Source organism: Danio rerio, chromosome 23 (genome assembly GCF_052040795.2).
Source record: "Danio rerio strain M-AB ecotype USA chromosome 23, GRCz13ab, whole genome shotgun sequence".
In the NCBI taxonomy this organism is placed as follows: Eukaryota; Metazoa; Chordata; class Actinopteri; order Cypriniformes; family Danionidae; genus Danio; species Danio rerio.
In genome coordinates, this window is record NC_141043.1 from 24,440,001 (window position 1) to 24,467,922 (window position 27,922).

Genomic DNA, 27,922 nt, shown 5'->3' on the forward strand with positions numbered 1-27,922 from the left:
TAAACAGCTTGTTTTAACAGTTTCTGTTCTTCCACAGGCCTGCTGTCTTCATTTGTGGAGGTGGAGTCCATTAAACGTCACTTTAAGAGTCGGTTGGTTGGCACAGTTCTGAACGGCTACCTGTGCTTGAGGAAGCTGGTGGTCCAAAGAACCAAACTGATTGATGAAACCCAGGACATGCTGCTGGAGATGTTAGAAGACATGACTACAGGTCTCGGCTTTCACCTTCAGGTCATCTTAGATGTTTCTGTGTTATTAGAGGCTCACTTGGCTCAATGCTTCATCTTCTTTTGTAGGAACGGAGTCCGAAACCAAAGCATTCATGGCTGTGTGCATTGAAACGGCAAAGCGCTACAATCTAGATGATTATCGCACTCCAGTCTTCATCTTTGAGAGATTGTGTAGCATCATTTATCCAGTGAGTAGACTTCAGCTTATTGACATTTGCATAATATATTTGGATAAATAATCTTAGCAGAAGCTAATTTCTCTTATCTGTGTCTGTGAAGGAGGAGAATGAGGTGACTGAGTTCTTTGTCACGCTGGAGAAAGACCCACAGCAGGAAGACTTCCTGCAGGGCCGGATGCCAGGAAACCCATACAGCAGTAATGAACCAGGCATCGGTCCTCTCATGAGGGACATCAAGAACAAAATCTGCCAGGATTGCGATCTAGTGGCACTCCTGGAGGACGACAGTGGCATGGAGGTATTTCATGTCTGATAGTCCTCTGTCCTGAGATTCAGTTTTGAATAATTCACTTAGCACTGAATTGCATTATTTATATTTTGAAGTCATTTTAAAACACACAATTGACCAAAGGAAAATGGTTTATTAAGAATTTATGGTCAGTTGCACAACAAGAGATTCCTTTTAGAATAAAATGGATACTTATTTAGCATTCATTTCATTTCATTATCTTGTCGGCTTAGTCCCTTTATTAATCCGGGGTCACCACAGCGGAATGAACGGCCAACTTATCCAGCAAGTTTTTACGCAGCGGATGCCCTTCCAGCCGCAACCCTTCTCTGGGAAACTTATTTAACATTGATGAGAAGTAAATCCCTAAGGAAATTTACAAAAGCCTTCTGTTTTATGTAAACGCTGTTATTTTAACTTTATTTAGAAAGCGTGTGGAAAGTGGATTTCTGTTTCCAAAAAAAAGATATTAACCAGCATAACTGTTTTCAATGCTGGTTATAGATGTTCCTTGAGCCTCAAATCAGCGTATAATAATTATGTTACACTTCAGTAATGGCTATATTTAAATATAGTATTATCAAATTATCATAATATGTAACAAAATTGCCAGCTTTACTATATTTTAACTTCTTTCCCGTGGATGCATTTAGATTTTTCACTTTGTTGTTTCTTCCATTAGCCTATTTTATATTCTTTTTATTTTTCTTTGCAGCTTCTTGTGAATAACAAGATCATTAGTCTGGATTTGTCTGTTGCTGAGGTCTATAAGAAGGTCTGGTGCCCAACCAATGAGGTAAGCCAAGTAGGATAAACACTACTTTATTTATGCATTTTCCTTTTCAACCATAGTTTAAAACTCTTGTTTGTTTTAATCTAGGGTGAGCCAATGAGGATCATCTACAGAATGAGAGGACTTCTAGGAGATGCAACAGAGGAGTTTATTGAGTCTTTGGACTCTACTACAGGTTGGTGTTATGTCACACTATTTATTTGATATTATTGTCAGTTTTTCCTAGTTTAACTTGTGCTTCTTCTCTGTGCAGATGAAGAGGAGGATGATGAGGAGGTGTATAAAATGGCTGGAGTGATGGCACAGTGTGGAGGACTGGAGTGCATGCTGAACAGGCTCTCTGGAATCAAAGACTTCAAGCAGGGCAGGCACCTTCTCACAGTGAGTGTGACGTTCACCTTTTTAATTCTTCAGAGTTTACAAAGAGCATGCGTACAACCTCAAAGAAGATTCTAATGATTGCGTTTTACTTTCTAGGTTCTTCTCAAGTTGTTCAGTTACTGTGTGAAAGTAAAAATCAACAGGCAGCAGCTGGTCAAACCAGAGATGAATACACTGAATGTTATGTTGGGCACACTTAATCTGGTAAGTAATGCTTATCAGATTTTTTTTTTTTTTTTTTTTTTGTAGTTTACTGGAATATAGCTCATGTTTTTAATAAACTTAAACATGTTGAGACGCATTTTGAGGAGGGAAAAAATGACACCTGTGAACATTTAGATTTTCTAAATGGAAGTTAGATCACCTTCAGGCGATTCTAGCTAAAACTTTATGGGCTTTTACTGCAAGGATTCACACTAATCACATCACATCAATTTGGTAACAATGAACCAGTCGTGAGTTGCATGGATACATTTGTAGAAATAGCCCAAAATACATTAAACGTGTCAAAATTATCGATTTATCTTTTATGGCAAAAAGTAATCTAAATATTTAGTGTAACGGTTGTTAAAACATTTAATATAATATTTGAAAATTCCACATTTGATTAGTAATATGCATTGCACTTTAAATATGATTTTTCTCATTATATACATTTTTTGCACCCTTAGATTTTTATATGGTTTATATGGTTTCTTCTTATGCTAACAAACCATACATCAACTGAAATCTTGTTTATTTATTTTTTTTTATTTTTTATTTGTTTCAGGTTTATTTGACAAGGACAATACATTTTATTTATTCAGAACGTACAAAATGCCAGAATTTAAAAAAGGATATTTTGTAACTGCAGTTCTTGCATTGATAGTAAAAATATAAATCAATTAATGAATACATAATAAATAAGTTTAAAAAATTCCAATGAAAATAGACTATACCTAATATCAACAGATCAATATGCCACTCATCTCACTCAAACACACATATTCAAATGTCTGTAAAAAAATAATCAATAAATCTGTTTAATATGGTGAATAAACTTCAATTTTCAAAAATGGGCCTTTATGACTGGTTTTGTGGTCCAGGGTCACATATTGGTAAAAAATGTAAAGTTTGTTTGGCCTCTTTTCAGAAATGAATGATTAAGTGTGACTTGTACACATGCATATTTTCTGTCAAATATTGTATTTAATTGTATATGAATTTTGTGTTTCAGGCATTGGTGGCTGAGCAGGAGAGTAAAGACAGTGGAGGAGCATCAATAGCAGAGCAGGTTCTCAGTATTATGGAGATTATCCTTGATGAGGCCAATGCTGAGACTGTGTCTGAAGACAAGGTCAGCAAGGTGTTTTGATTCATGCAATGAATATCACAGCATGGAAGTGTGAGAGTTGTGTTGATATCTGTCCATTGTGTTTCTCCTTTAGGGTAACCTGTTGCTGACGGGTGATAAGGACCAGCTGGTGATGCTGCTGGACCAGATCAACACGTTGTTTGTGCGTTCTAATCCCAGTGTCCTACAGGGGTTGCTCCGCATCATCCCGTACCTGTCCTTTGGTGAATTAGAGAAAATGCATATCCTGGTGGAGCGCTTTAAACCCTGCTGCAACTTTGACAAGTATGGAGTTTGGCTGTCTCTATAGTCTAGATCAGGGGTCACCAATCTCGGTCCTGGAGGTCCGGTGCCATGCAGGGTTTAGTTCCAACTTGCCTTAACACACCTGTCTCGGTGTTTCAAGTATACCTAGTAAGACCTTGATTAGCTTGTTTAGGTGTGTTTGATTAGGGTTGGAGCTAAAATCTGCAGGACACCGGCCCTCCAGGAACAAGTTTGGTCATCCCTGGTCTAGACCTTTGACTGTCTCCTTTAAACAATGGAGTGTTTTTGTAGCTTTTTACTAATTTTGTTCTCTTATGCAGGTATGATGAGGAGCACAGTGCAGACGATAAGGTCTTTTTGGACTGTTTCTGTAAAATAGCTGCAGGAATCAAGAACAATAGTAATGGCCATCAGCTGAAGGACCTCATCTTACAAAAGGGCATCACCCAGAGCGCTCTGGACTATATGAAGAAACAGATCCCCTGTGCTAAAAAGTATGTCTTAATCTACTAAGTATTTGTTATATTTAAATATATTTAATATCTTTTTGGCCGCCAACACAATTTGGTATGATTACGATTCAATGTGAAGCTGCTTTCACACTGGACATGGAAAGTGTTACGCTATGAAACCTATTCATTTCAATGGCTTGTAAAAATATATTTCATAGTTTGTTTATAATAAATGGCTTTATTCACTTATATAGTGCCTGTATATGTATTTATTTAGTCTTTATATCATTTTGGAAAAATTTTTGTTGTTTTTTGATATAAGTAATTATTCAACTTGATTTGTTTTGCCAAACTAATAATTTTTTACGTTTCCCATATTTAGAAATCCATTTTTTTGGTACTGTATCTATAATTATCTTTGAAACATGTTTCTAGATCTGATCAAATACACTTTTATAATACATTAAATAAACATTTTGTTTTAATTTATTTTTATGGAAAAATTGGTTGTTTTTAACTACTCTATTAAATAAATAACATTGTTTTTGATGCAAGTGATTAACCTGAATATAAATATTTTGTAGCCTGGATGCAGATGTTTGGAAGAAATTCCTTGCTCGTCCAGCCCTTCCGTTCATCCTTAGACTGCTGCGTGGTCTGGCCACCCAACACCCCCCTACACAGGTAACACTTCCATTACTAGCTTTAATCGCATCTTTTCTTTTGTAAATTTTATTCTGTATTCTTGTACACACACAGCTCACATAAATTAATCTCCTCCTTGTAGATGCTTATCGGAACAGATTCAATAACCAATTTGCACAAGCTGGAGCAGGTGTCCAGCGACGAGGGTATCGGCACTTTAGCAGAGAATCTTCTGGAGGCTCTAAGGGAACATGCAGATGTGAACCTGAAAATCGATGCAGCAAGAAGAGAGACTCGCGCAGAGAAGAAGCGCATGGCTATGGCTATGAGGCAGAAAGCTCTCGGCACACTGGGAATGACAGTGAGTTTCATATATCGATGACACATGATGCTCAGACCAGGAAATCAAAACCACTTTGAACTTATGTTGTCTTTCCTTCTTTATTTCAGACCAATGAGAAGGGTCAGGTGGTCACAAAGACATCTCTGCTAAAACAGATGGAGGAGCTCATTGAAGAACCTGGCTTGACTTGCTGCATTTGTAGAGAGGGCTACAAGTTCCAGGTCTATTTATTTACAATTTGTGTTTAAGCGTGTTGTAGTTTGTTTTGTTATTAACAATTAGCAACATTTTATTCTGTACCCCACAGCCAACAAAAGTTCTGGGCATCTATACTTTTACGAAGCGCGTGTCACTTGAAGAATTTGAGAACAAACCCCGCAAGCAGCAGGGCTACAGCACTGTCTCACACTTTAACATAGTCCACTATGACTGTCACCTTGCTGCTGTCAGGTATGTGGATCTATTAACCATATCTAAAATGAATTTATGGATACATACTTTACATTAAAAAAAATATGGATATACAATGTGTGTGTGTGTGTGTGCGCGTGTGCGTGTGCGCGTGTGCGTGTGTGTGTACACACACACACACATATGCGTATGTATTTCTAGATATGAATAAAAATATTGTAATGTAAAATTGTGTAGATTTGTTATATTTTGAATTGTTTTATTAATTCATAAATGACTTATTTACTTTTTTACAACATAAATACTTTTGTTATTTATATCTTGTTTACATAAAAAATGAATATATATGTAATGCTATATATGCATCTATCCATATCAAATACATAACTTTTTAAAATGCTTTAATATGTAATTATAAAGATGTGAAACGTATCGTTTTACATATAATTTTCCTCTTTGTATCTGGATCAGGCTTGCCAGAGGGCGTGAGGAATGGGAAAGTGCTGCACTACAAAATGCCAACACAAAATGCAATGGGCTCCTTCCAGTATGGGGGCCACATGTGCCCGAATCTGCCTTTGCCACATGCCTGGCAAGGTATGTTCTGCTTGCATATAGATTAAATGGATACTTTAATACAGGGGTCACCAATCTCGGTCCTGGAGGTCCGGTGTCCCTGCAGGGTTTAGCTCCAACTTGCCTCAACACACCTGCCCGGGTGTTTTAAATATACCTAGTAAGACCTTGATTAGCTTGTTCAGGTGTGTTTTATTAGGGTTGGAGCTAAAATCTGTTTGGTGCAAATCAAGTTTGGTGCCCCGGCTTTAATAGTTAGAGGAGTGTAAACTTGTTTTGTACCATTTTACAGGCACAACACATATCTGCAAGAGTGCACAGGGCAAAGGGAACCCACATACCAGCTCAACATTCATGACACCAAGCTGCTGTTCCTGCGTTTTGCAATGGAGCAATCCTTCAGTGTGGACACAGGAGGAGGAGGCAGAGAGAGCAACATCCACCTCATCCCTTACATCATTCACACAGTCCTTTACGTCCTCAACACGTATGTTACAGAAAGATGTGATCTCAGATCGACTGGGTTTTTCAGATGTTATGTTTTTTTGAAGTACTCCTGAAGTCAAAATTATTCCTATTTTTAGTTCGTGTAAGTTTGAGCTGTGGCAATAAATTGTTTGAGAAATCGATTCTGCAGAGATTTTCAAAATACATTACTGTTTCACAACAGATGGCCCTCTAGGCTGAAATAATTACCGAAAAGGCTTTTGTGCATTCAGCAGTTCATGCAAGTTGGTTTTTATGTCACAGCATTCAAGTAGACACAGCTCACTATGAACACTCTTGGAAATCTCTCCGAACTTTATTAATGATTATATTAGTTTCAAGTGAAAAACATGCACTATAGGTAAATTGGGTAAGCTAAATTGTGTGTGTGTGTGTGTGTGTAAATAAGTGTATGGTTGTTTCCCAGTACTGGGTTGCAGCTGGAAGGGTGTAAAGCACCTGTTTAAAACATGCTGGATAAGTTGGTGGTTCATCCTGCTGTGGCGACCCCCGAATAAAGGCTGATTTATACTTCTGCGTCAAACGCCGGCGTATGCTACGACGTTGACGCATAGCCCTTCGCCATGGCCATCGGCGTCGCTGACGTGCACCTCTCAAAAAATGTAACTACACGTCGCAACAACGCGTAGCGCAAGCTTTGTGATTGGTTGGCTTGGTAGCGCTGACGAGTCAAGGCGGGGCCGAGAGCCGCGTGAATGGTGCGAGCGATTGTTTACAAGTTTGGAGTCCCGTGAAGGAGCTCCGGATGGAAAGTTTTGTTTTGTGTTTACCTCATAGTTAAAGTTGTTGCACTTCCGCCGGTTCCTGCCTCAAAATGAGCGAGTTTGAGCCACTTGTACATCCCGGAAGTGTTCAGGAAAAGCAAAAAAAGCAGCGAAGAAACTTGACACAGAGGAACATTTACACCTCACTGGCAACTAGCGTTTCGGAAGTGTTAATGCAGACCAACAGAGACAGCGCACAGAAGTATAAATGCACAGCTAAGCGTGTTGCATGCGCCGTGGGTTACGCCGGTCACTTGACGCAGAAGTATAAACCAGGCTTAATAAAGCTGAAAAGAAAATGAATGGATGCAAGCAGAATATGGCGCCATCTGCTGCTCAGAATCAAATCTTCACCACAGCATTAATGTCAATGGCAATTTTGAGGTTTTCTTTAAGCTAGTGTGCTCAAAACGGCGACGCAATTTGCATTCAGAAGATATAAGCATTGAAACCTGCATTTTCCCAGTTCTACCAATATGGATCAATGATGACATTATCAATTTTTATCATCACATCATCTTGACATCAGATCTTTTGACCAATTAAATACTCTTCACACTCTTTACATAGACACTGCTGTATTGTTAGTTTGCACGACTAAACACTGGCAGAAGAAAGGCAGCATTGTGGTTAATAGAAGTCCAGACTTTCCTCTCATTGAATGGGATGAGCTAAAATGAAAACGTTTTTCCGGAAATTGCCGCCGTAGAGTTGGCTTAACTATAGCGATAATCCCACTTACTTTAAAGGCTCAAATATACTTCTGCGTTGAGTAATCGCATTTATACTTATGTTCTGGTTTTTGTTGTTTTGCAATTGCACTTCTGAAACGCTACCTCCAGGCTACACAATTTTCAAAGTAGTTGTGTCCCAGATGTTTCACACTGTATGACTGTCTGGGTAGTATTCTATTGCTGCTGTGTTTAAACTGCAAAATAGATCGGCAACAGGGGGTTTCACACTGAATGACCTTACAATAGGAATAATCACCCACAACTTTGCCTTGGTCCGCATACTACATCATAAAAACAAATGTTATTTTTTTATTTTCAATCAGAACACATTTCACACGGCATGATTTTGAATTGTTAACCGGTCCAAATACCTAGCATGCCAAATATTTAACTTGTGTCAGAGACTGATCTGCGATTCTCTCAGATCGCGTCTTTAATAGTTCAAATTGTGTAATTGTTACTCGTGTGATTTCAGGCATTTGTCGGCGATTTCTCAATCTGTGGACGAGTCAAAAATGGGGCTTAAATCTTGCAGTCTTAACTCAGCATTACTGAACAAGTAGCTCAAACTCGCTCATTCCAAGGTGGCAACCATCTAACAACTTTAACCTTAAAGTAAACGCAAAACAAAAATTAGCATATGGAGCTCGACACTTGTTAAACTGTCTCTCCAACGGGCTCACTACTCTTCTGTAGCTCTCGGCCTTGCCCACACTCATCAATACTACCAAGCTGACCAATCACAGAGCTTGCACTACTTGTCAAAACAACGTGTACTTACATTGTTTGACAGGTGCGTATCAGCATTGGCTGTTTTATAAGATAGGAGGAGCTTCTCAATAGCTTCTCAATAGGCCCTTCATGTTTTCATTAAAATTAAGTCACACTGCACATTTCAAGCCACTCCAGGACTGGCAGAGCTATAATATAAACAAAATGCTATTGGCTGTTTTATAAAATGGGAGGAGCGTCTCAGTACACCCAACCATGTCTTCATGTTTCCATTTAAATTAAGTCACACATTGAACAAAACTGCACATTTCAGGAGACCTTTAAGCTCTTTTTATCTTTTCTTTTCAGAACAAGGGCCACATCGAGAGAGGAGAAGAATCTGCAGAGCTTCTTGGAACAGCCCTGTGAGAAGTGGATGGAGACGTCGTACGAGGTGGACGGGCCGCATTACTTCACCATATTGGCCATGCACATCTTGCCGCCCGAGCGCTGGAGGACGACACGCGTAGACATTTTGCGAAGGCTGCTGGTCACGGCTCATGCCCGCAAGGTCTCACCAGGGGGTGCTAACAAGTAAGGGAGCAAAGCATGACTCGGCACGTGTCAGAGCTTGAACATTAAAGAGCTTGTAGAAGCGTGTGCTGTGCTTTATGTGCTTAGAGCATCTATTTTTGTTTTTGGCAAGTGTTTTGTGCTTACTCAAACTGCTTATATTGGCTGTAAGCAGGACTGTAGTATGCCTGGAGAACTGATGAAAGATTGTATCAGGCAGGGCCTCAGTTGGTTGTGTCAGATAGTTTTTTTTTTTTTTTGTATGTGTGTATTTGGCTGACTAGTGTGTTTCAAAATGTTTTATGATCATTTACAAAATGGTAATAATTTGAAAAATTATTATTTTAACTAGGCTTGTCATTGTCTTAGAAAATAACTTGCATTATTCAACTCACTATTATGTTTAATATAATTGGTTATTACTATAATATATCTGGAATGAAAACACTAAATGAATCAGTAAGCTATACATATTTAGTCTATATAAAATTGTTCACTTTAGCAATGTAAGAATAAAATGTTTTAGTTAAATGTTAATATTTGTTTTGTATAAATGGGATTCATTGTAAAAAAAGGACTAATTTTGTTTATTAATAAATATAAACATTTATTTCTATTATTTATAGTTTACATTGTTGGGATAACTTACAGTTTAAACTGTAAGATGAAGATGAAGAAGAGCCGGAGTCAGAGATTTAAATAAAGTTTACTGAAGGTAGTTTGCAGTTTCATCAGCAGAGGCCAGCTTCAACACTCGTAATGAGTTCCTAGGCTGCTCTGCTTACGATCATAAACCTGCTTGGTTAAAACACAGATAGACTTGGAAAAAGTTCTACGTGCGTGCGTGCGTGCGTGCTTAAAATTCTGAACAATATCTTAGAGATACAAACTTCAGACATCCACTGGACTGTCAAGAGCTGACCTCAAAACTGTAAAAAGGATCTACAATCAAATAGAACACACACCCAAAAGTACAGTCTGTTTTTTTTACCCAAGGCTAAGTGTACTCTCAGCCATCTTTATCAAAACTGGTTAATAATCGGTATAATCTACATTCAGGCTGCTATATTCTTACAACATAAAGTCTATCTTGAATAAAAAAAGAAAATTGCTTTAAACAGAATTAACACATAATAATATCAAAATCACTTTAGGCCGTATAAACACAGAGATAGATATAGGAAAATGGTTGTTTTTAATCATCAAGCCCTTCAGTTCCACTCGAGGTCTCTATGACCTCTGCCCTGATTTGGTGGCTCCTGAAAATAGAGTTACAGAGAGACAGGCAAATGCACTGAACATTCTTATAATTTATTAAACAATGTGTTAACTTTATTCAATAGTTTAAATCATATCAAAATTAAATACAGATTCGAATAATAATATTAATAAAGTAATGAGAAAAAGGATGAACGTTAAGCCATGCTGCGACAGATTGGAAGGCAGAAATCTGAATCCATCAATGTATTACAGTTATGTAGCTGTTGGCTATGATTTTACCTTTAATAAATTTGAGTTTATGGCAATTTTAAAGCACTTTTTAAAATAAATGAAACTGTTCACCTTGTATAAATCCAACTTTTGATGATGTAATGCTAAATGTATGATTTAACGTTAATCAAGTATTGTAGAAATAAAGTTATTTCTATATTACTTCTTGTTAGTTTAATTAATATTTTATCAGGTGTTACTATTTATTTATTTATTTTTTACTAAGTGCTCTTGATTTGGATATAATAGTCTGTGTTTTAATATCATATTTGATTTTGCTCATTTCAGGCTCACAGACAAAGCAGTGAAGGAGTATGCAGTTTACCGCTCACCACTTCTCTTCTGGGGTCTGGTGGATCTTATCTATGATATGTTCAGGGTATGAGGGTCTCCTTTTTATCCCTCTTTTTATGAGCATAATTTCTTATAATTGATGTCTGATGTCAATATCCAATGTTCCCACAACAGAAAGTGCCCACCAGTAACACAGAGGGAGGCTGGTCCTTCTCACTCGCAGAGTACATAAGGCATAATGACATGCCTATCTATGAGGCTTCAGAAAGGGTGTTGAGGGCGTTCCAGGATGAGCTCATGCCTGCTGAATCCTTTTCAGAGTTCCTGGATGTCGTAGGTCAGACACTTAAATAAAACCTTAAATCCTATTTACTGTACACAAAGTATCTCCAAATACTGCATATTGAAAATTATGTCAAAACATCACGTCTAGCCATTATAACACTTGAAAATTGAGGCATTTATCAGCCAAAAAAAAGCAAGAAATTTTAAATAATAGTTCAGAACTAAGCATTTTATAATCATTTATTCATCCTTGTTACAAACCTGTTTGTTTGTCTTTCTTCTGTTGAACACTAAAGAAGATTTTTTGAAGAAAGCTGGAAACATGTAAAAAAAAAAAAAAAGAGAAACAACTTTACAGCTTAGAATGCCCCCCTCTTTACCAGTTTTTAAATCTTTGTTTTTCTCTTTTCTTTTAACATGTATTGATTTGTTGATTATCATACGAGTTTAATCTATCTCCCCTTGATATATTGAGCAATTACAGTATTGTTATTTCTATTTCTTGATCTTATATTTCTCATATTTTCTTTTTATTTACAGCACTAAATTGGGCATCCCCCAGCTGTTTTCAAAGTGCTTTAAAATTAAACGGCTAATTAAAAAATAGTATTGAAATAAAAACAAATAAAAAAAGCAAAACTAGCATAAGCTTGGAAGCAATTGCAATGTAAATGTGGATGACATATATTTATGAACGTCTAAAAATGACATCTGTGAATTTTAAATTATCTTTAGATCTTTATCATATTATTCTTAAAGTTGACATGGAATATGTTTGAGACCTTGCCAGCATATCTCATGCATCTTTTCTGTTTTTGACTCAAGTATACAGGGTGTCTGCAGAAATTTTTTAATTTATAGTACAAAGATAAGTCCTTAGTAAGTCTAATCTGCTTTTCAAAGTTCTTAAAAATGCAGTTGAACTGACCTCGGAAAGAACTTAATATCTTTATCTATTTGTCACCCAGAACTCAATAAAATAAACACTCACAGGGATTTTGGTTACACAAGCAAATTTCGTAAGAAATACGCTCTAAAATAGCTTTTGACAGCTGCATCAACCCATACATTAGCAAAAAAAGAACTAGAGATGCTCCAATCGACTGGACAGGAACCGAAATAGTCTTCTTTTTGTATGATTGGCCTGACTGGCGATTCTGCTGCATCCCAATTATTAATAATATTGGCTGTTATTAAAAGTTCAAATACTTTTTTCAGGTTCTTTACTCTTTCTATATATAATAAAGATTGTTAAGAATGGTAATTGATTAGTTGTGTGTTGGCTTTAAAATTATACTATACAATTGGCTTTAAATTTCGTTCTACATTCACCAGCCACTTAATTAGGTACACCTTACTAGTACTGGGTTGGACCCACTTTTGCCTTCAGAACTGCCTTAATCCTTCAAGGCATAGATTTATCAAGGTACTGGAAAATTTTGGAATTTCCACCACATCCCAAAGATGGTCTGTTGGATTGAGAACTGGTGACCATAGAGGCCATTTGAGTACATTGAACTCCATGTCCTGTTCAAGAAACCAGTCTGAAATGATTAGAGCTTCATGACATAGTGCGCTATTCTGCTGGAAGTAGCCATCAGAGTAGGCTGTGGCTTTGACACAATTGCTCAATTGGTACTAATGGGCCTAAAGTGTGCCAAGAAAGTATCCCCCACACCATTACACCACCAGCAGCCTGAACCATTGATACAAAACAGGTTGGATCCATGCTTATATGTTAATCTGAATGTCGAAGCAGAAATCGAGACTCATCAGACCAGGCAACATTTTTCCAATCTTCTATTCTCCATTTTTGGTGAGCCTGTGTGAATTGTAGCCTCAGTTTCCTGTTCTTAGCTGACAGGAGTGGCACCTGGTGTGGTCTTCTACTATTATAGCTCATCAGCCTCAAGATGCGACGTGTTGTGTGTTCAGAAATGCTGTTCTGCATACTTCGGTTGCAGCGAGTAGTTATTTGAGTTACTGTTGCCTTTCAGCTGGAACCAGTATGGCCATTCTCCTCTGACCTCTGGCATCAACAAGGCATTTGCACCCATAGAACTGCCACTCAGTGGATATTTTCTCTTTCGGACCATTTTCTGTAAACACTAGTGATAGTTGTGCGTGAAAATCCCACCAGTTTCTGAAATCCTCGGTTTAAACTGCAGCAGATCGTCTTGACCATGTTTACATACCTAAATGCATTGAGTTGCTGCCATGTGATTGGCTGATTACAAATTTACGTTAACGAACAGTGGGACTGTGATATTATTTGATATTAAAAACAGCCCTTAGAAACCTGCAGATACACTGATATAATTTAACCAGTAAGCAAAAATAATTCTTAATCAAATCTTTAGGGTTATTATTATTATTTATTTTTATTTTTTTGCCACAGCACAAACAGAATGTTAATCTTTTGCCCTGACTCCTTTTCCAGGGCTTCTGTCGGACATCCCAGACCCGGACGCCTTCCTGCAGGACCTGTTGAACTCTGTGCCCTGATGGCACCCATTTATGCACCTCATTCATGGACTGGTGAGCGCTCTGACCAGTGCAGGTGTTCCTTAAACACAGAGTCTGTCCGCCTCCCGGACACTGCCAATGGCAACTCCAAAGGGACACCTTTCAATCGGGGCCCAGGCTCCCAAAAAGTTCTATCAGCTCGCATACACACTCATTCACCTCCACCTGTGCTCCTGACCTCTGCGTGGGTTCATTCAGTTATAACTCTCTCCTAAACATGAAAATGACGTGTAGCCTGACGAGTTAATGCGCATTTATTCTAATAAAAACAAAAACAAAAAATGGTTTTGTAACGTCTAACAAACATAAACGCACCATGCTGGTATTTGCAGGTAATTTTATTGGGAATTATTTCATCAACAACCTTGAAGGCTTTTATTTGTCCCTTTTTCGATTCCATTTCTGACTCGATCTAAAAATTGGCTTCAGATTCACTCAAATGAGAACTAATCTCTCGTTGTCTTGTTCTATGTTATTTTTTTCGTTTCATAGTTTGTTTTTTTGCAGTGGTGTTCAATGAATTGTTTGCAGTTTGTGTGAGAGACCAGGGCTGACACTGGTTTTGTGATGCGGTGCAAGTGTGTGATGAGTTTTTTTTTGTTTGTTTTTTTCCATGTGTAAATGGTTAGAGTGAGATGAAAGCTTGTTTAGTGTGTGATTTCCCCCGTGACATGGAAATAATTTTCTCATTTGTAAAGGGTTTTACCTGCGTCAACAATGAAACACAAAGATAAAGAGAATAAAAAGGGCCTGCATATTTATTTTGGGAGCCTTTTTTCCACTTTGTTTTCTTTTCAGTTGGATTTTTTTGTGTGTTTGCTCAAAACAACAACGTGATACTAAATTTCTTTTTTGTTTTGTCTTCCATGTGACCGTAACTCACTGGGTAATATTCCGCAAATTAAACATTTTTTCCCAGAGCAAGTTGTGCCTCTGGTAAGCAAGGTGCCACTGAGAAGAGTCTCAGTGATTTTAAGTTTATTCTTACAATATAAACACACACACACCTGCGAAAGGGTGTTCTTCAGCTGAATGCATGGTGTGAAGTTTGTTTAAAAAAAAAAAAGAAAACGAGAAAAAACCCAGTTAGTGTTTATTCGCCTATTCCCGCTGCTACAATGTTCAACTGTTGCTGAATGTCTGCTTTTTGAATTAGCTCAACTTAATAAAGCTGTAAGAATACCATATCTGGCTCAATGTGTCATCTAAGCACCGTTGTTTTGGTATTATTTAAATAATATTATAGTATTTCATATTTTGAAAAAAATATAATATATTTGACAAATTTCTAAAAGTTTTTAATCAAATTCATTTTTACATTTCAGACATTATTTTTGTTATTATTTGTAATTATGCATTGAGATTTTTGTTTTCATAAGGAGTCTGAAAGCACACAGAGATCTGATCACTCCATCATCCAATCCATCTGGAAAGACATGAAGAAATGGAAAACACTGAGCAAATGTATTTGAGACTAAGAAACCTGTCTGCAAAGCTGCAGTACTGTAGAAAGTTTTAGGCACTTGTGTGAAATTTTAAGCTGTAAAATGTGGATGCCATCAAAAATAATGTCATATACATTTATAAATTAGCATATAAGGTTGAAGTCAGAATTCAATATCAAGCCCCGCTTTGATTTATTATTATTATTTTTTATTTTATTTTTTTTCCAAACAATGTTTTACAGAGCAAGGAGATTTTCACAGTAATGTTTTTCTTCTGGAGAAAGTCTTTTTATTTGTTTTATTTTGGCTAGAATAAAAGCAGTTTTTAATGTTTTCCAAAACATTTTAAATTCCAAAAGTATTAGCCCATTTAAAATTCAGGCGGCTTATCATTCTGACTCCAACTGAATGAAATAAATTACATCTACATTGAATTGAAAATAGCAGTGTTCTAATAATTCAATTATGATTGGTTATAGTTATAAATATAACATTTATTTGTGTATGTAGGAGATGTTGCCACAGTTCTCCTGGATTCAGTCTGTCACTGTTTTCTGTTTCATATTATTCAAATATATATAGCATTTTAAGGGGTTTATGATACTACATTAGTAAGTAGTTGTAATCAATTTATGACCTGTAATTTTTCTACATTACAACTTAAACTGCCCCAATCTTTGAATGCTTTGGAAATACCTTAACAATGTGTCATTTCAAAAGGTGGAAGAATTTAATTTATTGTTTAAAAAGTACACAAATTATGTTTTAATAAGGCAATTTACCTCCTCTTAGCCTTTTGTAATATACAATACCTTTTTTTTTCTTTTTTTTTGCTTAGTCTAAATTTCTAAGTTTGCTTCCATTCTTTTCCCTCTGTTCTTAACACACATTAATAAAGACTTGGGCATGTGGCTTTCCTCCGGGTGCTCCAGTTTTCCCCACAGTCCAAAGACATGCAGGTGAATCGGTTAGGCTAAATTGTCCGTAGTGTATGAGTGTGAATGAATGTTTGTGGATGTTTCCCAGAAATGGGTTGCAGCTGGAAGGGCGTCCACTGCGTAAAACATATGCTGGATAAGTTGGCGGTTCATTCCGCTGTGGTGACCCCAGATTAATAAAGGGACTAAGCCGAAAAGAAAATTAATGAATGAATGTGCATTTACTATATTTCATATTTCACAATGTGTTAACCCTCTTAATTTTCCTTTTTTTAATGTCGTAATAAGATTAAGCCAAGGAGAAACCCTTTAGCAGAGTCACTTTGGTGAGAATTTCATTCATTCATTTTCTTTCTGGCTTACCGCCAACTTATCCAGCATATTTTAAACATTCATACGCTCTCATTCACACTCACACTACGGCCAATTTAGTTTACCCTATTCACCTATAGCGCATGTCTTTGGACTTGTGGGAGAAACCGGAGCACACGAAGGAAACTCTTGCCAACACAGGGAGAACATGCAAACTCCACACAGAAATGCCAACTGACCCAGCCAAGGTTCGAACCAGCGACCTTCTTGCTGTGAGGCAACAGCGCTATTTGCTGGTGAGTATTTCAGTTTGTGAATATTTTGCCAACAAGATAATTACATTTCATATGCATTCTGTAAAAATTAGGAAATCAAATATCACAGCAAATTTCAAAAACAAATGTTTTAATGACACCATACTCTAGGAAGTGAAGGGAAATTTTGGTGGGAAAAGGTGACCTCAAAAGCATCAGAAGTCAATAGCAATTAATTCTGAGTGTTAATAGATTACTAATAAAAATGGTTAAATGCTAAGAAAAAACATCTTTATTAAGATACTTTATTCAGATATCTATACAGATATTTGCTGAAACACAAATCGATTTTAGTTTACAAAAGTTTTATAGCTAGACTATCAACAAACCTAATATTTAATATGTAAATAATGTTAAAGCCACTAAACTTACTGTTATGCTCACGCATTTTATAAAATGTAAATTAAGGGGCGTCTCTTAAAGACACAGTAACCAATGCGACTGTTATGGAGGGCGGGGCAAACACGTCTTCTCTCCTCCCGTTTTCCTCAGGCTGAAACCTGAGTCTTCACGGCAAGTTAAGGCAAACAACCAGCCCACTGCACCACTAGAGGATGGTCGGAGTGCAGCGGTTAGTTCATAAAAAGTGGACCGGTCACTGCCTTTAAGGAGCGAGCATGGCCTGTTATTTGTGTGACATTAGATAAAGGGAGTGCACCTTGCGTCCTAGAGCATGGACGTGTGACGTATGCTGCTTCACAGCATCTGCAGTCTGGTGCGTAGAAACGCTGCTCACGGATAAAGATGGATTTACCTCGTCGTTTTCCAGACCCGGTTCTCAACCCGATGCTGTTCACTGAACCTCCAGTGCCTCTCGGTATAAATGAAGCGTGCGCGGTCGGGAGCGGGTCTGGTGCCACGGCAACCAGCGCGTTGAGGAACGATTTGGGCTCCAACATTCATGTGTTAAAAACACTGAATCTCCGCTTCCGCTGCTTCCTTTCCAAAGTCCATGAATTGGAGCGCAGGAATAAGTTATTAGAGATCCAGCTGCAGCACGCCCAGGAGCAAGCCCGGTACCGACAGCTGTTTTCCAGGGAGCAGGCGGTCCAAACGAACCTCGAACAGCCTTATTCAAACGCGCAGTGTCAGTCCAGACTCCCCGGTAAAATCTGGAGCTTCTCGCACACCGCCAGGTACGGAGGACGGTTCGAGACTCGCCAGGGGCCCGGAGTGTCCTGGACTCACCCTGACGGTGTCGGGGTTCAGATTGACACCATCACACCTGAACTCAGGGCCTTGTACAATGTTTTGGCCAAAGTCAAGCGCGAGAGAGACGAGTACAGGAGAAAGTAAGTCCTCTTAAAGCTTATTCCAAGAGCTTGTCTTTAAAAATTGAGGATGTTCTTCAAATAATTGTACTAAATATGTTACTACAACAAAACTCTGGTAACTTGATAGTCACCAGAGTCATATGAAAGAAGTGAAACTAAATGAAAGCTTGTCACGCAAAGTGAAGATAGCTTTATTCATTTTATTCATTTATTGTGGCTTAACATTAAAACAAGTACTGTGGCGACTGCTATGCTTTGGTTACCATTAGACTTTTTACATAATTGGTTGTTAATGATCAATATCAGTCAATAGAGTAAATATTCCATGTTTAGACTTGCATAAAGGATTCTGCTTTTGGTTTTAGACATTGAACTGGAAAAACAGCCAACTTAAATGCAATTGTGAACATTTTGATACATATAATAACCAATATTATCATTGTTATTATCAAAGACATACCCACATGCTATTCAAGATGTAGGTGAACCTCTTTAGCAGAGTACAAAGTAATTTTACCTGAAACTGTGGTCATTAGTGATGAAATGCAAGTTAGTGGCTGTGAAATTAACCAGTCCATTATTTACAATAGGCTACTTGTAGCTTTAATCCAAAATGATTTTTAGCTGAAATCTACACATTCCCAGCTAACCAGGAACATTCTCGGAACTGGACTTATTTGAAGTTATCTTTTCTATAATGACATTATGAAAATAATCACAGTAATAATACTTTTATAATACTGTAATACATTGTTCATGAAATGTTGTTTTGCCAATATGTTATTTGGGCGTTTGAAAAATGAAACTTTCATATCTCAATAGCAAAATTAGCGACACGTTTTTAGAATATAACGTTTGGTGGATGGGTTGGTTATCAAACACTGTAAACAAAAATGTTCCCTCTCTAAAAAAAACAAGAACTTTGCCCCCTGTGTGTTCATAGTAAACAAGAGTGTGTGTTTCCTTTCTGTTCTGCACGACTGTCTCCAGGGTATGATATTTTCATAATGTTAAATAACAGTAAGGCTCTCTCGGTAACCCCTGAATTCTCTGCAGTATCCTATTGCAAAGTGTCCAGTTTGGGTATGAAACACGAGAAAGCAGGGGTGACATTTTATCTGACAGAAACCATTAGCTGTTTCTCTCCTCCAAATGGGCATCATTGCAAAACTTCCCATTCAATGGGAGTCTTTTTTCCCTTCAGGGACCAGTAAATATTAGTCCTTGCAACACTTTTTTTACCCATTTCATGTTGGTCTGGTTCATACATGGGGATTTCCCTCTGGTTATGTTATCTTTGAGACGTTTTCATGCATGTTATTCCATTCAGTGGCTGATTCAGCCATTTTTCACTTATGGAGGGAAAAAACAAGCGCATGTTGGTTTAGAAAATATATATTTTTAATGCCAAATAATGCTTAGTTTACATGTCTACTTCTGGAAGAGTGATGAACAAAACATTTGTGCCAAATTCCTTTTTTATATCAGTGTTAAATCAGTATTTAATTTATATGTTTACATTTATATCAGTGATGTGGGGCTCTTTTACTGCTCAACACAAATGAGTTATTGTAACTTTAAGGCATTTCCGGTCATCTAGTATTCGTGAAAGTGCCTTTGTGTTTTCCCAGACTGTTCCTCTTGGCTGTGTGTTCATTGTTATCTTAGTTTGTGTCAGTGGCTCTGTTGAAATAATAATTTAATAGTCTGGCTATAGAAGGTCTTAAAATTTGGTCCGTGGAGGGTTTTTAGGTCTGCCAGAACAGATGTAGACTGTCTGTGAGAAGTAGAGGATAAATGAGCCACCAATGATTCATTTCCAAGATTTGAATGAGCTGGAAAGCCCGTTTTATAAAGAATGTCTTTATCCTTTGATTATTCACTACTTACATTGGCCTGCAATGATGTTAGGAATTGGGCTATTTTGACATCCATAGTTTTCTATTTTAAGAGTTAATATTAATGGTGTTGCCAAAAAAGCCCACTCAGTTCATTTAAATCAGTGTTTCTCATCCACATTCCTGGAGGACCACTAGCTCTGCACATTTTCCATGGCTGTTTCTCAATTTTTTAAGAAAGGACTTGCGTTCTTGTGAAGACCGTTTTTGCCAGGTTATCTCGGAAGAACGAACTCGGGAGACCACGAGAACACAGATCCTGTCTTCTGAGAAATGAGATGCTGCGTTCTTCCTGATGATCACATGACCTTTACTCATTTTTATCAGAAAATTAATTAAACATTATATTATTTATACAACCATTTATTGTTTTTTCCCTTTTTTAATATATATATATATATATATATATATATATATATATATATATATATATATATATATATATATATATATATATATATATATATATATATATATATATATATAACATTCACAAAAAACTTACAAATATACTTTGCACAGTACAAATAAAACAAATTTCAGCAAGTGTTTTGCTTTTATTAAGATTTTTATAATAATGTTTACTTTTACCGTCCCATTCAGAAAAACTCCTGAGATGAATAAGTTATATCTCTGAACTTTAATAATAAACATGTATAAAATGCTGTGCTTCCTCCTACTTTATTCAGCTGCAGCCAAAGTTTGGCGGTTGATGATGATGATGTTACACGAAAACACGAGGATGCAAGAATGCTGAAGAATGCATATTGAGAAACAGCCCATATCTCTTTAACCAAACACATCTGATTCAGATCATCAGCTCATTAGTAGAGACTAAAAGACCTGTAATGGGACATGCAGTGTTGGTGGTCCTCCTGGAACATGGTTAAAAAAACACTGTTTTAAATCCTGAAGCTTAATCAAATCATTAATTAAGAGTTTTAAAAAATATTTTTTTAGTAACTGAAATGAATGACTTTTTAAAATATAAATTTCACTTTATTCAGTTTAAAATTAGAACATGCAAGTCAGTTTTTTAGAAAGTGTGCTATACTGTTCAAGAGTAATCTATGCCTTTTACATATTCTTTCTGACATTAAATAGTAAAACATTTAAGATTTTTGGAGCATTTCTGGAGATGTTGTTCATGTGTTCATTTCTTCATTTAGTGAAATGTTAGACTTCAAAAACTATAAACAAAACCATGGCATACATTCAAACTTGCAGAACCTGCACATTTAAATATCTTTTTGTGGTTTAATGTTCACAGAAATGCATTCATATCACTGTGATATATAAACAAATTGCAATCTTATTAGGTGCAAAGCTCTACTTTTTGTTTGATTGATGAACCAAATTCATCCAAATTTTGTGTTAATACAGCTGATTCAAATTTACTCACTGGATTCTGCTATTCTTTATTTATTTATTTATTTATTAATTTGCAGGAATCATAGTGCCCTTGATAAGCAGTGGTATTAGATATAAATTAATAGTCAAATGTTTGCTTGCCTTTTCTTAAGTGGCCAACACAAAACCACCTTTGCTCTGCTGACACTTCTTGTTTGTTTTGGTTGTCAGATAAAGTATCACAGTAGCACAGTAGCAGCCGGTGGGTTGGGATGGATGTTGGGGGTCTGTTGTATTAAATGCGATCCGAGACAGGTGGAAAGTGTGGCATCAGGCACAAATGCAAACACTGTCCCTTGGGAAATTATTTTAAAATATTTAAACATGAAGCTGCTTTGTAAATTAAGTATGCATTTGGCAGCAGGCTGGATTATTTGATTAGCTTTTATTTTTTGAAGTACAAAACAAATTGGAGCCAAATTAACATTTTTTTACATCATATCTGGTTATTTTTAGAGCAGGGTTCCCACAGGGCATGACATTTCTGGAATTGAATGTAAACATGCACTGTTTAAAAAAAACAAACAAACTGTTAAAATTCATTCTTGATCACGTTTGAAGATGATTAATGATCACAGAGAGCTGAACAGATCTTTTAATCCTAGTTGCTCTACATCCTGTCTTGTTGATATGATGATTATACACAATACTACATAGACATGTTAACATGCAGCTGTCAATCAAATCGGTGGGCGGGGAAACTACATGCCTATGTCACATTGCAGTTGGCCTCAAAATGGGAGGGATTTGGATTAGGATTTTTCAGTCACCTCAATATAACTGTTCTGTCCAAACAGCTTAGAAATGATGATTTTTATTATGGGTGCCCTTTAAATTAGAAATAAGGTTAGGTCATCGAAATATTAGTCAGGGAATCTGACATTTTGCATAGAGTGAGAACCCTATTTTGGGGTCATAATTCTATTTATAAAGTGAACAGTCTTGTGCAAAAAACAATTAAAGTTGAAAGGGAAAAAACATTCAGCCCTATTATCTTTATGTCTGTTAAAACAGCAGAAAACACAAATCATCCCTTCACTGACAGCTTAAATATTTTAGGGAGCTTAACATATCTAGAGAATGGAGTCATTCTGCCCCACCCCTTGGAACGTTGTGTGCATTCTTCGCCCATCCTCCCGGTTCGTTGGAATTCATTGTCTGATTAATCCTATTGTGGGAATTCCATGGCTTTGATAGAAATTCAGGTTTATTAAATTGCTCTGGACTGCCGTAAAAGATGAATGTGCTCCTTTTATGTTGGTAAAGAGCCAACCAGAATCATCTAAGAACACAGAGTCACTTTCGGTTTTGCATATTACTTGAAGTGATGTCACGTTTGTAAACTCATTGATGTTTTTAAATTGATTGCTGCTTTTTGTGTGATTGAGAACTGGTTTTAAATCATTTTTATACATCCATATATCATATGAAGGTTATTCTGGCAGTCAGTGGATCATTTCTAAGCTCTTGCTTTATGATTCAACACATGCCAGATTTCCGTGAAATACTCTGGCTCAAGCTATAAACCAGAGCACAAAAGCCATGCCTTCTGTAGAGGAACGCACACTTTCAGGAGGTTTTTTACGGCCCTAGCAGGCACTCTCCGCTGACCCGTGTGAATCGGGCTGAGACTTCTGTCCTGTTCTGGTCAAGGATTTTGACGGTAGCTGTGTGAGAGGTGAAGTGTTTGTGTGGCAGATCAATGGTGTGTGAACAGGAGGTAGCAGCAGAGTGAGGTCATCTCTCTGGGGAATGATTCAGTACTGCCGCCTCATCGGGCAGGAAATCACAAAATCACCCCCACTCATGCTGATAGCCCAACATCATGGGAAGTTTGGGAACTCACTCAAAAAATTAAGTCTGCTTCTTGTTCAGACTATTTATTTAATATGACTAGAAGCAGCACAATTCAGCACTCGCCTCCTCACCCTTGTGTATTACTCCGTCCACATACAACAACAAGCTGAGGACAAATATTGACAACTATTGCTGCTGTTGGACAACATAAGGTACTTTTAAGGCTCTTTTAGTGGAGAATGTAGTTGCTCAGATTGCAACTATGCAGTTTATTATGAAGATAGTGCCTATTTTAAAATATTTATAATTTCTGAGAGAGAGTGCGTCAGTGGCCATTTGCCTGTCTTTGAGCAAAGACGGTTGACGATATTAATCCACAATATGACAAATAAGATCGCATAGTAAGCCCTAGGAGAAAACAGGGTAATTTCAAACTACAGCTAATCAAATCATTATTAAACGGGTAAATGACTTGATCTTGACTTGAAGTCGATCTCTCTCTTTTGTATGTTGTAGTGCTGTATTTATATCATAGTAATATTGTGGTCTCCCGATTGCAACAGAACAATACTGGGAGATATCTCTGTCATTTCTGTCATGCCATTATAATCTTAAAATGTCAGCAAAATCAGCTGTTTTGTCATCACTTTAGACATTACGCTAAAGAATCATTCAAACACTAGCTCTAAAGTGACGTTTGGTGAATTAGTAACGGCCTCTGCTGTTTTGATGTCAGCTGTGGATGCGGTTGAATGTTGGAAGAAAGTTGTTCTTCTTACAAAAGGGTTTTAAATCACTCAGTGTTTGATTTTCTTTTTTATACAAGATTATGCCGTCGAACTGTTGTATAAACACAATATCACACTCGTAGCAGTGCGATGTGGCTGTATATTTTCACTGGTGGGACACTAACGCCCTGTTTACATTAATACGTTTTAGTTTTAAAACGCATAAGTTTTGCTACGGTTACGCCTTCCGTCCACACTGACCCGGAGTTTTCAAATGCCGAAAACTGAGCTTTTTTAAAATTCCGAAGAGGCCGTTTTCATTGTAAATTGCTGCTGATCCGTCTCAGTGTGGATGGGGGAAAACAGAAACATCTGAAAATGGAGGCGTGATTGCAGACATTCGTCTATCTGATTAGGGCTTTTTCCTCAATATTAAGAGCACAAAGTTCAGTGCTGCATCCTCTCCTTGTAAGTTCAGGCTTCGTAAGTTTGATATAAAAAACAAACTCCAGAGGAAACGTTGGGTAAATCATCATATGGACGCGGATTGTATATAGTTTAATTAGTGTATTTAATTTAGCTTTGATAGTGTTTACAGTAAACAGTTGAAGTCTGAAGTATTAGCCCCCCTTTGATTTTTTTTTTTTTTTTTTTTAATATTTCCCAAATTATGTTTAACAGAGCAAGGTAAAAAAAAAAACAGTCTTTTTTTGTTTTATTTTGGCTAGAAGAAAAGCAGTTTTTAATTAAAAAAAAATTTAAGGTTAAAATTAATAGCCCCTTTAAGCTATATTTTATTTCGATAGTCTACAGAGCAAACCACCATTATACAATAACTTGCCTAATTACCATAACTTGCCTACTTAACCTAATTAACCTAGTTAAGCCGTTAAATGTCTCTTTAGGCTGAATACTAGTGTCTTGAAAAATATCAATAATTCTAACTTCAACTGTATATAAGAAACAAAGTACAATGCAACATACAAACACCTTGCAACTGCAAGTTAAGCAATAAACTAGGTTTGTATGTTTTTTTAAGTGATGTCAGGCTTGAAATTAATGATATATTGTTTTATTATTATTATTTTTATTAACTAATATTCATTAATTTTCTTGTCGGCTTACTCCCTTTATTAATCCAGGGTCTGGGTCACCACAGCAGAATGATCCGCCAACTTATCCAGCACACATTTTTAAACAGCGGATGCCCTTCCAGCTGCTACCCATCTCTGGGAAACATCCACACACACTCACACACGCACTCATACACTACGGACAATTTAGCCTACACAATTCACCTGTACCACATGACTTTGGACAGTGGGGTAAACCGGAGCACCAGGAGGAAACCCACACGAATGCAGAGAGAACATGCAAACTCCACACAGAAACCAGCTGAGCCGAGGCTCGAACCAGCAACTTTCTTGCTGTGAGGCAACAGCACTACCTACTGCGCCACAGCATCGCCCATTAACTAATATAAATATATTTAAATTACAAACAAATACGTAAATACCTATTTATTTATTTATTTACTTACTTTCTTACTTATATAATAACTATTTTATTTATTCATTTTTTTATGACAGAAGTTCTGTGAAAGGCTTGACTTAGTTGTCAGTTTTAGGCTTTTGATTGTTAGATTTCTGTTCCTGTACCCAATGACTGCATTTGTTGCTGAAATGATGATTCATTCAGTCTGTACCATAGCAATGAGAATCAATGGGCCAATGATGCTAACAAGTTTTTCAGGCCTGCCAGTTTACTTGAAAGATGTTATTCTGCATTTTCCTCTGAGCTAGCAAGTTATTTTATCATGATGCACATGATTGACTTTCAAAAGATCTTGTTTCCACCAGATAGATAGATTCAATTGGACCAATGCTGTCAATTATACGGTAAATAGAAGCATTTCTTAGTGACGGTCTGTTTATTGTGTGGCTTTGTAAATGTCTATCTAGTGTACAGACAAATGGAGCACTAAACTCAGCCAGCCAAGACACTATGCATTCAGAAACTGAACCTCAAAAGACCCAGTGACGCAAATGCTTAATAAAAGCATGACTGTCCCATCTTGCTGTTTTAGATATTGTCTGTCCCCCTGTGAAATAGTACTCTTTAACATACAGTTCAGACGAGTGCTGAAGAGGATGTTAAATGTAATATTTTTAAATAGATAATTAGTTGTTAATTAAATTAAAATGCTTTATAAATATTTTTTCCACTAAATGCAATTAGCTGTGTTAAATGCAATTAAGTGCATCTTTATTAGGTATAGGACAGTTGTTGAAAAAAAAAACTTTTCACAGATCAGTACCTGCATGTATTGTTCATTTCACATTTTGTTTTGTTTTGTTTTGTTTTTATCTGTATTAAACTGTGATGAAGCAAAAAACATTTTGCTTACTTACCATTACTTACCATTTTTCCTTTATATTATTATTATTTCTTTATTTATTTATAAAAAAATTTCAAAATCAGTATACAATTTGCTAGTAAATAAATTCAAATTAGCCATGAAAAAGCATGTTCGGTGCATCACTAATTATAATGTACTTGAAAGTGCACTGTGCACTATTTAAACATACTTTTATATGTACTAGTGCAGGGTGACACTGTGGCTCAGTGGTTAGCACTGTCGCCTCACAGCAAGAAGGTCGCTGGTTCAAGTCCAGGCTGGATCAGTTGGCATTTCTGTGTGGAGTTTGCATGTTGTCCATTTGTTCGTGTAGGTTTCCTTCGCATACTGCGGTTTCCCCCACAGTCCAAAAGACATGATTCCAGCCCAGTTTTATAGGTCCCCCAAGCATAATGTCAAGATGGACTCGATAAGTGAATGTCTTGACTCGCTTAATGGAAAGAAAGCAGTACAGATGATGTGTACTGCAAAGCTGTTGTAAGGCAAGCATTCGCGGTTTGTTACAATCTGTTTACGTAACTATAGCAACTGCGGCGCCCGTCGCCGTATGTTGCCAGAAACTACAGTGAAACGCTTGGAAAAAGGCACTTAGGTAAGAGTGACAGATAAGAAGTGTGTTGCAACCATCTTAATGTAATCCCTTACCTAGAGACCTCAGGGACACCCTTACGCTAAATTACTGAAGGACTTGTATGCAAGCGGGCACAGGTGGCGGCTGTAAATGACGTCACCTGCAGAGGAAGCGTGGTTACAAGAACAACTCTGCAGCCAGACTCTATTGGAGACATGCACTATAGGTGAATCAAAGAAACTAAATAGGCTGTAGTGTATGTGTATAAATCAGTCTATATGGATGTTTCCCAGTACTGGGTTGCAGCTGGAAGGGCATCCGCTGTGTAAAACATATGCTGGATAAGTTGGCGGATCATTCTGCTGTGGTGACCCCTGATGAACAAAAAGACTAAGCCAAAGGAAAATGAATGAATGAAGGAATGTACTAGTGCAGTGTTTCTCAACCACGTTCCTGGAGAACCACCAGCTCTGCACATTTTCAGTGTCTTCTTAAACAAACACACCTGATTCGGATCATCGGCTCATTAGAGACTGAAAGGCCTGTAATGGGTGTGACAGATATCCAAAACAGTGTTGGTGGTCCTCCAGAAATGTGGTTGAGAAACACTGTACTCGTGTAAATGTACTTGCATGTTTTTTTGTTATTTAAACAATGGTTGTCTTTCCTCTGATTCACACTTTCTCTTGTAAGTCTTTTGTGCTCCAGAAGGGAGGATTTGTGTGTGTGTGTGTGAGTGAGTGAGCGAGTGCGTGCGTGCGTGTGTGCGTGCGTGTGTGTGTGTGTGTGTTCATGGGTGTGTGAGCTGCTCTGAGTATTGATCTGAAATGCAGCTTGGTCTTCCTCTGACGTCGGTGGGACACAGATGTGCACTATTGAAGACCCGGGGGACTGTCTGAGACAGGTCAATATGTAGGTCAACTTTGCAAAGAATGCCAGTATTTTTATTTAGTGCCTTTTGTTTTAATAATGTGTTTATAACTTAATAAAAAGGCAAGTGCATGTGGGGATTATTAGATGCATAGTTTAAAT

At 37.2% G+C, this 27,922-nt stretch overlaps 2 protein-coding genes across 52 annotated transcripts in view; both read left to right on the forward strand.

Moving 5' to 3' along the window:
* ubr4 (ubiquitin protein ligase E3 component n-recognin 4) overlaps positions 1–14,969 on the forward strand; it is a 95,962-nt gene extending 80,993 nt beyond the window's left edge. For all 50 annotated transcript variants that reach the window (XM_087306816.1, XM_087306822.1, XM_087306820.1 and 47 more), the window contains 20 exons: positions 38–211; positions 297–418; positions 510–707; positions 1,414–1,494; positions 1,579–1,666; positions 1,745–1,872; positions 1,969–2,076; positions 3,089–3,208; positions 3,300–3,490; positions 3,793–3,966; positions 4,509–4,608; positions 4,712–4,930; positions 5,020–5,133; positions 5,220–5,362; positions 5,795–5,920; positions 6,192–6,386; positions 8,985–9,209; positions 10,968–11,058; positions 11,148–11,310; positions 13,699–14,969. In XM_087306816.1, the coding sequence (XP_087162942.1) occupies positions 38–211; positions 297–418; positions 510–707; positions 1,414–1,494; positions 1,579–1,666; positions 1,745–1,872; positions 1,969–2,076; positions 3,089–3,208; positions 3,300–3,490; positions 3,793–3,966; positions 4,509–4,608; positions 4,712–4,930; positions 5,020–5,133; positions 5,220–5,362; positions 5,795–5,920; positions 6,192–6,386; positions 8,985–9,209; positions 10,968–11,058; positions 11,148–11,310; positions 13,699–13,763 (2,825 nt within the window). In that variant the 3' untranslated portion in view covers positions 13,764–14,969. The remainder of the gene's footprint in view (positions 1–37; positions 212–296; positions 419–509; positions 708–1,413; positions 1,495–1,578; positions 1,667–1,744; positions 1,873–1,968; positions 2,077–3,088; positions 3,209–3,299; positions 3,491–3,792; positions 3,967–4,508; positions 4,609–4,711; positions 4,931–5,019; positions 5,134–5,219; positions 5,363–5,794; positions 5,921–6,191; positions 6,387–8,984; positions 9,210–10,967; positions 11,059–11,147; positions 11,311–13,698) is intronic.
* Positions 14,970–17,288: 2,319 nt separating this feature from the next.
* The window catches only part of iffo2a (intermediate filament family orphan 2a), a 36,794-nt gene continuing 26,160 nt past the window's right edge, over positions 17,289–27,922 (forward strand). For both annotated transcript variants that reach the window (XM_087306956.1, XM_087306957.1), the window contains exon 1: positions 17,289–18,085. In XM_087306956.1, the coding sequence (XP_087163082.1) occupies positions 17,538–18,085 (548 nt within the window). In that variant the 5' untranslated portion in view covers positions 17,289–17,537. The remainder of the gene's footprint in view (positions 18,086–27,922) is intronic.